General features: G+C 40.1%; 1 protein-coding gene across 1 annotated transcript in view; it reads right to left on the bottom strand.

The window, feature by feature from the left end:
* Positions 1–13,157, bottom strand: part of COL4A1 (collagen type IV alpha 1 chain) — a 142,614-nt gene that overhangs the window by 22,932 nt on the left and 106,525 nt on the right. Inside the window, exons 37-43 of the mRNA XM_026707637.2 lie at positions 12,990–13,129; positions 10,179–10,305; positions 10,004–10,084; positions 7,902–8,000; positions 7,273–7,323; positions 2,349–2,534; positions 1,885–2,018 (exon numbers count right to left, since the gene is read on the bottom strand). Of these exons, the coding sequence (XP_026563422.2) occupies positions 1,885–2,018; positions 2,349–2,534; positions 7,273–7,323; positions 7,902–8,000; positions 10,004–10,084; positions 10,179–10,305; positions 12,990–13,129 (818 nt within the window). The remainder of the gene's footprint in view (positions 1–1,884; positions 2,019–2,348; positions 2,535–7,272; positions 7,324–7,901; positions 8,001–10,003; positions 10,085–10,178; positions 10,306–12,989; positions 13,130–13,157) is intronic.

The following is a 13,157-nucleotide window of genomic DNA, read 5'->3' as shown; positions in this document are numbered from 1 at the left end:
CGAGGGGTTTGACGAGGGCCTTCACCATCTTGAACACTGTGGGCCCGCAGTGGGTCAGGAACACGGCCCTTTTCTTCTGCCCATTTGCGTCTTTCAAATTGCTGCTTTCCAAGAACATGAGGAATCTATCGATGTAGGATTCCCAGTCCTTGGCAGCTTGGTTGAAGGGTGCGGGTGGCGCGGTGTTGCTGGCCATGTTGCCGGTTGCTGTTCCGCGTGCCACGTGCGATGTGGGTCTTGCTTCAGGATCCCACCTTCGTTGCCAGTGTAGTATCGGCCAATTGATCACAAAGAGACGCGAGGCAGTGACTAGATAAAAGCTCTTTTTATTTCAGGTTTGAATCTGCCGCCAGCTGAGTATGCGGCGGCTTATATTGAACTGGTGCCGGGCGCGCGGCCAATGACAGCCGTTCGAATCACCCGCGATTGGCTCGGCCAATCGCGGTTGCTTCGTAACGGCCAATCAGTGCCGCGCACTCGACCAATCTGGTCGCTGTGCGTTTAGCCAATCAGGAGTGCAGGTTTCCAAGAATGCAAATGTCCATACAGAACACGTACAGAACATTCACAGGCAAAAAGAGGTCTTAACTCTGAATCTTAACTCTCTCTGCCAAGCAAACTGGCTATTATGAAGTGGCTTACAAACATTTCATTCATTGACGGGGAGGCAACACCCATCTTCTTTCTCCTTCATTGGAGGAACCTAACATCAAATTGGATATTCAAATGTAATTCTATCGCCGGGCAATCACTGAGTAAAATGAGGGAATGGATTTAAATTATTTAAATTAAGTGTATCTGCTTGCAAAAAGGAAGATGCAGCAGAAGAAAAGGTGTTCAATTTGCAGAGTCCAACAAATTGAGCCACTGGTAACAAATAATTGCCTTTAGTTCCTTGCTCGGAACCTTAACTATAATGATTATAGACCATTTTGTGAATCAGTGAGGAAAGCTGCAGAAAGAGCCACTAATAAAGATATCTGAGGTTTTTTACTCAGGGGTAATTGTCTTTTGCAAGGACAAAATGAGCTTTTGAGACTCAGAATGAAGCTGTTGGAAGTATAAAGCACTTCTTTGCATGCTGACATAAGGTATTTATTGTTGGTGAAGTTTTGTTTCCCCTTCCCAATAAAGTAAATAAAACCAAAGGTGTATCCTTAATAGTACACTGATTGCGATCCATTAGTTTCTCTGTAAGGAAATGTTGCATATCCAATAGCTGATAAAGGATTTAGGCTAATTCAGAGCTTTCTCTTCTCGTGATAATATTCTTTCAAAGACCAGGGAGTGGCTTGCCTGCTCCTATGGAAGGACCTCAATATTTTTATGCAAACATTCAAATTTGTTTTCCTTTATATGAAAGCTGCAAGTTTAATTTAATTTTTTGTATGAACATCTGCTCTTGAGGTGCTCAGATTCTTCTTCAATTTACCCAGCTCCTTCCATCACTGATGGAAGCTCTGACTTGATTAAGGCAAAGAAAGGAAGAAAATATGTGGTCTGTCTTTCCTACAGGTCAAAGCAAACAGTGGGTGAGAATAATCCTTAGAGCTGTGTGTGATCCTCTTTCTGAAAGCCTTTTCAGTCAGTGATAAAGTGGAACTGTTCCACAACAAGGGACAAGCAACAAAAGCCTTGCCAAACTCCATCTTATCCTAAGTTTTGTTTATGCTTTATGAACACGTGAAAGGTCTCAATTCCATGGAAAGTTTAGGATTTGGTAAAATATATGTTCTTTTTTTAAGTATTAGCGTCCTGACTCAAAGAGCGCCTTGCTCTTGGAAGAAAATGTATAAATCCACTGACTGAAAATAATGAGCTCCTTGTATGTTGCTATGTGTAACAATTGTAGAACAATCAATCATGGCTGTTACATTAACTTACAGGGATTCCTTGAACTCCCAGGTCACCTTTGGGTCCAGTTTTCCCAGGTTGCCCTGGCCAACCTGGATTTCCTTTTTCTCCTTTTTCTCCTGGTGATCCTGGAACTCCTGGAGATCCTTGGGGACCAGGACGCCCTAAAGTAAACAGGGAAAAATTATTTATTGACAAGATTTATTTTGCAAGAAAACATGGCTTGTCATTATCCTAATAAGGTTTCAGTCATATGGGCTCTGACTACTAATTTTATTTAATATTCACAAATATGTAGTAAACAAAATTGTTGTAATAGAGAAATAAGCTATGGCTTCATTGTGACAATCACAAAAAGTCCTGCTTCTTCTCTAAGGTAGCATTTTAAGGTAGTATTTATAAAGTATTTATAAATTTATTCAGTCAGACTTACTTAAAAATAAAAGAGTCATCTTATTGATGGTTAGTTTGTCTAGAAGAGACCCATATCTTACCTTGAAGCCCCGGTTGCCCTTGGGGTCCCCGGTCACCCTTGGGTCCTTCTCCAATCTTTCCTGGTAACCCAGGAATGCCTGGTTGGCCTCTGGGACCTTCTGGGCCAACAAATCCAATGTCTCCCTTTATGCCAGGAAGTCCTGGACTCCCAGGGCTCCCTGGAAATCCCATGTCTCCTTTAGGACCTAAGATTGAAAACAACCCGCTTTGTGATTAGATGAGGTATTCTGAGTTCAGCAACACCGAATATTCAAGTTGATCCCTAAGAAGGATATCCACGTACTTAGTCAAGTAATCCTAACAACAATATTGCATTATTATAATTTCATAGGGCTCCAAAGTGACCAGAGATTGTCCTACTAAAACCTCAAGGAACCAGGGGTCGGGGAGGAGAGAAGGAAGAGAAGGTTAATCTTTCCTTCAAATTTTCAACTCCATTGAAGGCTGAACTGATTCTGACCTAAGCCCTACTTAGAATATATAAAAAAATAATAATGGTGCAGCTAAAGAGAGAACTACAACTTGAGATTGCTGGATGGCATGACTGTTAATTTTACTAAGGAAAAACTCTCCAAGATAAATAATAGATAATTTGACAGGACCTTTCAGCTATGAAAGAAAAAGCTAGCATTGGTAGAATTAAATTTGAAGTGGAGAATCTGGGAATTTACTTTAGAAAAATGGACATAGGAGAAAAATGAAGATGTGGAGGATTTATCTTCCTATCATCCATTTTTCAATAAACAGAATGTCTTTCTACCAAGATGGATAAGGATGAGGGTGAGGATGATGTTATCCATTCAGTCACATCCGACTTTTGATGATTCTATGGGCCAGGTCTCTCCACATCATTTGTTCTCATTGTCAGAAAATTTCTTTTTATTTCCGGGTTGAATCTCCCTTTGACAAGCTCCAACCCATTGCTTCTTGTCCTGCACTTAGGTGCTTTGAACAATAATTGTCTCCCTCTACCCTGGGACAGCCCTTTAAGTACAGGAAGTCAACTATTATATCTCCCCTAAGTCTCCTCTTCATTAGGCTAAATATACCTAGTTCCTTAGCCATTCATCATATAATTTAGTCTCCAGACTCTTTATAATCTTGATTGCTCTTCTTTGCACACTTTCTAGTCTCAGCATTCTTTTTGTAGAACAGGACACTGCATTCCAAGCGTGGTCTCAGCAATGCAGTATTAAGTGGTACTATCACTTCTTGTAAGCATAATGCTATCTCTCTGTTGATGCAGCCTGGAACTGTGTTGGTGTTTTTGGCAACTGCAGCACACTGCTGGCTCATATTTGAGTGACTGTCCACTAGGACACCTAGAGCCCTCTGACAGGAAAAGACACTTCAAGTCAGAAAGGTTGAGGAGACATCAGTGCATTCCTTGTTATGTCATGCCTAACATTCCCTCTTGCTGCTCAAGTAGTCATTTCAGCAGACCTGATTTCTGGGATTTTATGAGGGGAGAGGGAATCAGCTCTCTAGGGGAGGCTGGAGGAAGCCATAAAGATGAGTCTTGGTTACAAAGCTATCTAGGCCCTTGAAAACAGCTCAGTGGTGTTATCGGTAGTAGTCTATACAAAATGTCATTGGTAGCAAGAATTAAGTTTCCCCCAAATTTACACTTAAAAGGAGGGATGATAGTGGTTCTGGTGGGAATGCCTTTTTCAAGCTATAAATACGGGTGGATTATGGAAGGAGAGGAGAGAGTGAATCACTTTTTCATTTAACTAGGAACTTCATACTGCTTTAAAATTAAAACAACAGCAAAGTCAAAAGCCAACAGTGGGAATTGGGGGGTGGGTGCCCACCAGCAAAACAAGCTCTAGCAGCCATAGCAGTAGGAGTTTCCTCTTATTCAGTCAATGATAGATTCCCTTCTGCTGTGCAGGTCTGATTGGGGGTAGAACAGAGTGCTTGTGATGTCTCCTGTGGGTGATGGCTCATCCAGGTCTTCCTCAGAGACCTCGGGGGAGAATGAGAGCATTCCTGGCAAGTCCGGTATTGCTGACCCTGAGTCTCAGCCATGGAAAGCCCGCGGGCCAATGGGGAAGAGGGGGAGGAGCTGCCAGCCTTGGTAGATGCTAGAACAGGCAGGGCAGAGACGCAGAGATCTGCCAGATTGATGGGGAAAAGACCCCACTCCTTCAAAAAAAAATTTTTATTAGTGAAACAAAAGAAAAAAACATTTAAAAACAGTGAATGTGGTGCATACATCCTGACACACCTGCTTATGTTACATCATCAAATAATACATATAACAAAAAGTACAAATTTATACATATATATAAATATTGATCATCATTGATACATTTATTCCTTTCTTTTTTTAACCAGTGGTAAAACTTCTCCCAGGTTTTGTAATAGTCAGATTCAGTCTTATCTTTTAATTCTTGAGTTACTCTATCCATTTCAGTGCATGTCCAAATTTTTCTAATTATTTCCATCTCATCTGGCATATCATTACCTTTCCATCTTTGGGCAATGGCTAGCCTCGCAGCGCTGGTAACATGGACTATTAAAAATATTATCTCTTTATTGTATTTGCCCACATTGATTCCCAGTAGAAAAATTTCAGGTCTAAATTCTATTTTAATTTTACATATCTCTTCTAACCAATTCCTAATTTTCAACCAATATGTTTGGGCTTTTTCGCATTTCCACCATACGTGATAATATGTTCTAATTTCTTTATTGCATTTCCAACATTTAGGGGATAGTTTAGGATACGTTCTTGCCAATTTTGATGGTGGGATATGCCATCGATAAAACATTTTGTGTAAGTTTTCTTTATATGATGCCGCCAAAGTTATTTTTCTATTTCTATCCCATAAGATTTGCCAATCATCTAAATTTATACTATATCCAAAATCTTTCATCCAGGCCAACATCGTTTCTTTTACCTTTTCCTCTTCCAATTTACATTCTAATAATACTTTATAAATTTTTAATCAGTTTCTCATCTGTTCCTAATAGTATTTTATCTAATTCTGTTTTCCGTCTACTAATACCCCATTCTTTCATATCTTTACTATACGTCAATTGTAATTGCACCATTCTATCTCAAATCCAAAATCTTTCAACTCCTGTCTCATTTTTCCTTTTTCCTCTAGTATGTCCTTATATGTGATGACCTGCCCTTGACATAATAAATGTGGGTACATTAACGCTTCTAATGTAGATAGCCAAGTTGGTATTTCAACGTGAATTTGTCATTTAGTTTTATTCCATACATTTAGTAGGGTCTGCCAAATTTTATGCCTTTGAAAATAACCATGAATTTGTTGTTTGTCTTGCCACAAAAAGGCATGCCACCTTGCCTGTAGATTATATATCCTTCTAGTGTTAATATTCTTTTATTCTTAACGCTTATCCAATCTTTAACCCAGGACAGGATAGCCAGTCTATAATATACTTCCCAGTCAGGTGGACCAAATCCTCCTCTTTCAGTAGCGTCCTGAAACAATTTCAGTTTGATTCTGGGTTTTTTTTCTGCCATATAAATTGTAATACTAGCTTATCCAATTGGTCAAAAAAATTTTCTCTAGTTTTACCGGAGCATTTTGGAATAAAAACAGTAATTTTGGTAATGTGTTCATTTTTATGGATGCAATTCTCCCCATAAAGGAAAGTCTTAAGTTATTCCATTTCCTGAAGTCTTCTGTTATTTTTTTAATTTGTGGGGTATAATTATCCTCTTTAAGGGTTATACATTTCGCCAAAATTACAATTCCCAAATATTTAACTTTATTTATCGTCTGGATGTCCATTATCCTAGTTAAATTTTTCTTTTGTGCATTTGTCATATTTTTTTGTAAGTATTTTAGTTTTTTCCTTATTAATTTTTAATTTCCTCAGAGACCTCGGGGGAGAATGAGAGCATTCCTGGCAAGTCTGATATTGCTGACCCTGACCCTCAGCTAGGGAAAGCTCGCAGGCCAATGAGGAAGAGGGGGAGGAGCTGCCAGCCTTGGTAGATGCTAGAACATGCAGGCAGAGAGGCAGAGATTGCCAGATTGATGGGGAAAAGACCCCACTCCTCTTAATGGGCTGTACCATGAGGGGCTATTTAGCATGGCAGGCAGAGGGAGGTGTTGCTGGAAGCAACATGTGTGGGTTGTGGCCAGATGGTTGTTTGTGTTTCTGGAACTCTGCAGCTTGTGGATTTAATGCAGTTGTGAAGAACATTTATGGTTGTGTTTGGAGCAGCTGGTTATCTGTTGGGAGGACTAATTGGCCATTGCCTCGAAGTTAGTCTGGAGCTTGTTTGTGGCTGGCTTCGCTGAAAACGACCCCCTGCATTCCTGGCTTGGACTATTCCTGTGACTTTTCCTTGCAAGCCCTGACACTTGGACTTGTTGACAAACCTCAGTGGAAGCCCCGAACCTCGGAGGGGATTTGGGCTGTTTGTTTTTGGAACCTATCCAAGCAAAACCTTTATATTCAAGACTGTTTTGGTTTGGATGTAAGTTTGTTTCACTTTTGGTTATCAATTTGGTCATGAGGCAATTACTGTGCTAAGCTTGCAGCTGGGGGTTAGCTGAAAACCTGAAAAGAAACTGTTGAGGGAAAACACTGAATATAGCTCTCTACACCAGCTCCCAGCTCCCTGACATGTAAGTGAGTGGGGGCGGCACAGCACTGTAGAAGTCTAGCCACAGCGCAAGAAACATTCTAAACAGAGCACCAAGAAGCTAAGCTTTGTTCTGAGCATGGAAAGAAATCATAGAGTTTGTGCGAAGCTCAAAATACAACTAAAACAATGCACATTTTGCTTTATTTTGAGCAAAGAAGACTCCAGGTGGGCATTTCAACCCAAGATATTTCAGGTTCATAACATCTTACATGTCACTAATGGCCAAGAAAAATGAGAACAGTACTCTGAGGATTCTTTACATTTGGTTTTTTTTAATAAGTTACCTCTTTCTCCTTTTGAACCTGGAATTCCAGGAAATCCTCTACCGGGAAGACCTGTAAAGATGAACACAGGAACTAAGAAATTGAGAAACATACAGTATGTTCCCTAAATAGTCCAATCAGGTGACAACTTTGTATATTAGAATAGAATTATACTGTTACCCTAAAATTTTCCTCATACTGTAGAAAATTGGACAGACAGACAGACAGACAGACAATTTCTACCTATTTGGGTCTTGCACTCTTCTTAAGAAAAATGTGCAGAGGAAGGATGGGGAGGAGAAGGGAAGGGAAGGTAGAGAAGAAAAAGGTGCAAAATAATTTGTAGTGTTCTGTCAAAATACTGGGGCTTTGAAGATCCTGAATGACATTCAGACGGTTCGGGAGAATAAATGCAGAGACAATGCACAATCAGGTATGTTTAGATTGTTCTGTATTACTAACTGTACCATCAGCATTGGTTTCCTAGGAAAATTTCCTCATATATCATTCTTTTCCTTATAGTATATTTAAAACATTGGTAATATATTTAACCTTTCAAGTTCTTTAGAGATTCCAGACCATTATACAACTCCGCACCAGACACAGCACGTATATTTAATATCAGGAAACCAAGGAGATAAAAGTCTTACCTGAGTCACCTTTTGAACCAGGAGGGCCTGGGATTCCATCATAACCAGGCTCACCTTTTTCTCCAGGAGGTCCATATGGACCCTGTGGTCCAGGGTCACCTACAAAGTAGAAAGGTAGGATTCCTCATGCTGAGAAATGAACGAATACCTTATTTATACATTTGGAGGAGCTTTCTTCTATTGTGGTTCTTTGAGCACTTTGAGGTGAGCCAGGTCAGGAAACTGATTCCATCAGACTGGACCTGTATTTTATTGTGGCAGGCTACACTACCAGAATACTGAAAACTTCACTCCTCTCCCCCTCTTACTTCCCTGAGAGTTAGAATGGAGGCAGTCTGAGCTTGTTCTTGATCTGCTCTCTGTTTTCTGGACTAATATCATGCTTTTGTTTTTGTAACTGTCTCATAGTTTCTCCAAAGTATCTCTGTGGCTCTCTACACTTTGTCTGAGAGGGAGGGAGGGAGAGACAGAGGACCTGGTAATTTTCATTTCATTCCTTTCAGTTGGTTGACTGACAGGTCACTGGAGCTCTAGAATGAATTAAGAAGAGTTTTTGTTTACTGGAAGCTACAAGTTCAGATAGAAGTTTGGGTGAGACTCCAAGGAATCACAGCAGTGATTTCCCGGCTTCCCCCAAATTGTGTTGCTGTTTAAGGTAAATGCTTTCCAATTTCCACCAAACAGTTGAAATATGACCACACATCCAAACAGAATAAATACAATAAATAGTAATTGTGTTGACTAAAGCACAACACTCTCATGGGATCTTAAGCAGGAGCACCTCAAGTTTGCAAGGTTTTAGAAGAGAACATGGAAGGCTTTTGATAATTTGCAATATTTGAACTGATTTTTACTTTATTTTTAATTTGTGAGGAATCAGTGTTGCAATAAGATACAAGGCTCTGACACTTACACAAGTGCATAAGTGCTATAGAGTCTTGCTTAATATCAAAAGAACTGATTGAATTGAAGAGTAAGAAAAATTCATTTTTATTTTTACTATGATGAAAAGTTTTTAATTTGGTTAACAGATGGAAAAAGATTTAAAGATCAATCATATGATTCTGAATGACTTGGATATATCTCTCCATGTGATTTACATTCAACTTATAAATAAAGAAGTCTATAATTAAAAGGGCATTTGTGCCTGAAATAGAAGCATGCATGCACCAGCCTCCTAAAGAGAAAGTTTCTATAAAGCTGCCACCTAATATTAATGAATAATTTTCAATGGGTTTTTTAAAAAAAAACACATGGTTGATAATAATATTAATTGCATTTAATTACATTTAATTTTGATTAATCAGAAATTAAATCAAGCCATTTTTGGTTCAGAGCTTCTCCACTTATTTGAGTATGATTCTGCAATGTTGTTGAATATGTATTGCATTGTAATATAATGCATTCAAAGTGTAGTCCTTGATTTTAAAAAAGTTGTGCATTTCTAGCCTAGGATTAATGCAAATTTTCTCTAGAAAACACTGGAGCTGAAACTAGAGTACACGGTATCTTATTTCACGTATCACAAAAGCAGAGGGCGCATGTATATCACCTTATCAGTTAGGATCTGATTGCCATCTTGACCTGTATGTAGCCCTTTCAGCATTGTCAGGACTACTCGAACTTTCACCTATATTCTGCTTTGCTGGCAGTTTGACAAAGAATAGGGTGGTGGTGGATTGGAATGCAAGGCGGGGCGGGGAATGGCATTCAAGCATCCTCGGTTCCCGGGAGACGTTGCTTCTCCCCACCCCAAGGACACCCAGAGCAGATGTCACAAAATGGCTGGCTGGCTGGTTCTCATAACAAAATGAACAGAAGTGATTGGTGGATATAATGGACTCCCATGGGCAAAGCGGGAATGAACTATGCTATTGCGCAGGAAGCCACAGCTAGTTTGGCTTCTTCTGTGCCAATGGGCATTTATTCAGTAAAGTTTATATTCTTGGTAAAATAATGTCCCAGGAGTTTCTTTTTCTGGATTCGCCAACTGAACAGTTGACAAGCATGAGCTAACATGGCTCCAGGTACACAAGACATAAATATCAAAGGGGAAACCTGACTTTCCATTCAAAGATGAAGCATTGTCCAAAGTCTTTTACCTGGTTGTCCTTTTAAGCCTGGAAAACCACCCGCGCCTGGAGTTCCTTTCTGTCCCTTTTCACCTGGCAGTCCTGGAACACCTTTTTTTTAAATAAAAAAAAGTAAAGTACACCTGTTTAATTTGTAGCCTAAATAACTGGCCCAAAATAATACAGGACTCTTTGGATCACTCACCTGGAGAACCTGGAAGGCCAGGCTGCCCTTTGTTGCCTGGGAATCCGGGCATGCCTGAAATACCTGGAATTCCCTTTTCACCTTTGTCTCCAGATACACCTGAACTGCCCGGCCATCCTTGTTCACCCTGTGGACAGAAAAAGAAAAATAATACATATAGCTTACTTTTAATCAGAGATGCTTAGTTCTTTTCCAATACCAAGTATTCTTTCTCCAGATATTTGTCTGGAGTTGCCATATTTTTTGCTCCATAAGATGCACTCCCCCCCCCCCCCCCAAAGTCATGGTGCCGGTCCTTCGGCAGGGTCCTTTTACAGTGCTGAACCCGGCCTCTTCTGTCTTTGTCATTGCCTGCCTCTTCTGTCTCTTTTCCACAGTGCAGGAGTCAGTAGGCAGAGCTGGCACATGAGAGGACACCTATCTGTAGTTCTCTCAAGCTCCAGTTCAGAATAGTTTTTTTCTTGTTTTTCTCCTCAAAACTTAGGTGCGTATTATTTGTCAGGTGCGTCTTATGGAGCGGTAATTTTACTCCAGTCAAAATTTGCTATAATATATAACCTTCAACCATCCAAGAAAGAAAATTATAGGGAAATGTTCCAAAGGATTTGCACAAAACTTAAATACTCACTGTATGCTATTTATCTCCAAGATGAGCAGAGCAGTTGTGTAAAGTAACTCACATATAAACATGTAAAGGTTGTGCATGTTGTTCTTTGATACTGCCAATTTCAATATACTAAGATGATACCTAGAAACATATATTTCTGGAATTGCTCAGGTATGATCTTTGCAAAATCTTGCTCCCAAAGGAATATTTCTTACTGAGAATAGATGCCTGAGTTAACAGATAATCAGAGTTTGAACAGACCTTGTAGGTCATCTAGTCCAACCCGCTGCATAAGCAGAAGACCCTACACCATTTCTGACAGAGGGGAGCCCAATCTCTTCTTGAAAGTCGCAAGTGATGGCGCTCCCACAACTTCCGAGGGCAAGGTGTTCCATTGGTTGATTGTTCTCCCTGTCAGAAAGTTTCTCCTTATTTCCAGGTTAAATCTCTCCTTATTCAGTTTCCATCCATTGTTCCTTGTCTGGCCTACAGGTGCTTTAGAAAATAGCTTGACCCCTTCCTCTCTGTGGCAGCCCCTCAAATATTGGAAGACTGCTATCATGTCTCCCCCGATCCTTTCTCTTCACTAGACTAGCCATGTCCAGTTCCCGCAACCATTTTTCATATGTTTTAGTCTCCAGTCCCCTAATCATCCTGGTTGCTTTTCTCTGTACTTTTTCTAGAGTCTCAACATCTTTTTTATAATGTGGTGACCAAAATTGGATGTAGTACTCTAGGTGTGGTCTTACTAAGGTTTTATAGAGTGGTATTAAAACCTCACTTGATCTGGATTGTATCCCTTGATGATGGTGGTAGAAGGTCTCCTGATAGGAAGTGTCCCACCAACGCCTAAGTCAACGCAGGCAGCACCATATCTGGGTATGCAACAAAAGTATTTCCTAATGGCAAGGCCCCCCCCCCCGCCATTCCTCCCCATTTCGCATGTTTAATATAGGCCTTAATTTGGGGGGAGGGGCTTAATTTGATTTTATGCCTATAAAGCATGCTGGGACTTCCTATTGGGGGAGGCCGTATTGTTGGAGAAACATAGTAGTTGGTTGGCAAAAAGGACATCTATTTTTTCTGCTTGATTGGATGGCCTATAATATACACCTATGGCCATGGCATTCTTTTTTTCTTTTATATTGACCCATATGCATTCTAGGAGGTTTTCATCTTTGGTTGATGGAAGTTATACGAGGTGGAAATGAATAGATCAAAGTTACTTGGACTGTTCCAGTGAATTCTTCTCTGCTGTCTCTCACAAGTACATCAAGTATTTGTATGATCAGCCAAACTCTTCCAAGGAACCTTGTCCACATCTTAAGGGACTTTGATATATTCAGCCTATAAAAGAGTCTGAGGGGAGGTATTATAGCAGTCTTCAACTATGTAAAGAGTTGTCGCACAGAAGACCAAGTGGACATTCTCTGTAGCTTCAGTTGACCAGTCTCAGTTTAAAACTACAAGGAACTTCCTGATTGTACAAGCTATCAACCAGGAAAACAGACTGCCATGTGAACTGGTGAGTCCTCCTTTAATCTGAGAAATTGGTAATTTGGTAAACAATTGTCAAAGATGTTATAACGGCTCCTGCATCAAGCTGAGCTGAAACAGATGATCTCTACTGCATATTCCTGGTCTATATTCTAGGCCACAACAACTATAACTTAGCCAAAGACATCCTGACTCAGTTGTGCTTTGAAAGCTTATACTATTCTTGTGATGAAATCAATCTGGGGTGAATGAATGCATTGTTGCTCTGAAAAAAAATGTGTTTTTTTTCCGCAAAAGGTTCCACAAAACTCTTCTGAGTCAAATTTTAACACACATTTTCCCACTCCAGAATATCTTGTCAGCTATTTCCCTGTGGTACCTACACTCAACCTATTGTTTCACTTTCTGACCACACAAGAAATGAGAGCTTATTATGCTAAGGAAGAAGGGGTATAGTGGGTCCTCAGAAATGTACTACTTTTCTAGTGTCACCAAACAATTCAGGGAAAGGCTGCTGCTCCAATTACCTGACTCCAGACACGTCTATTTCTTATACTACTATGTCAATTTTAACCCTGCCCCTCATATTTTTTTCATTATAGAAACCTAGTTCTGAATAGCTATCTCTTGAAATTAGAGATACACTAGCACAGTAATCTAAATGTTGTTTATGACGTTAACACAATATCATGAAGGATTATGGATACCTTCTCACCAGGAGCTCCAGGGAAGCCAATTCCAGGAAGTCCAGGGATTCCTTTCTGTCCTTTTTCACCTTTAGTTCCAGGAAATCCTGATTGACCTGCCTCACCTGGAAGACCTGGAAACCCCTTTTCTCCAGGAAGCCCTGAAATACACATTATAAGTGTTTTTCT

The sequence above is a fragment of the Pseudonaja textilis genome, chromosome 1 (genome assembly GCF_049901715.1).
Source record: "Pseudonaja textilis isolate UNSWEBS1 chromosome 1, rPseTex1.2, whole genome shotgun sequence".
Taxonomy (NCBI): Eukaryota; Metazoa; Chordata; class Lepidosauria; order Squamata; family Elapidae; genus Pseudonaja; species Pseudonaja textilis.
Note: the sequence above shows the minus strand (reverse complement) of the source record. Positions and strands in the feature narration are given on the sequence as shown.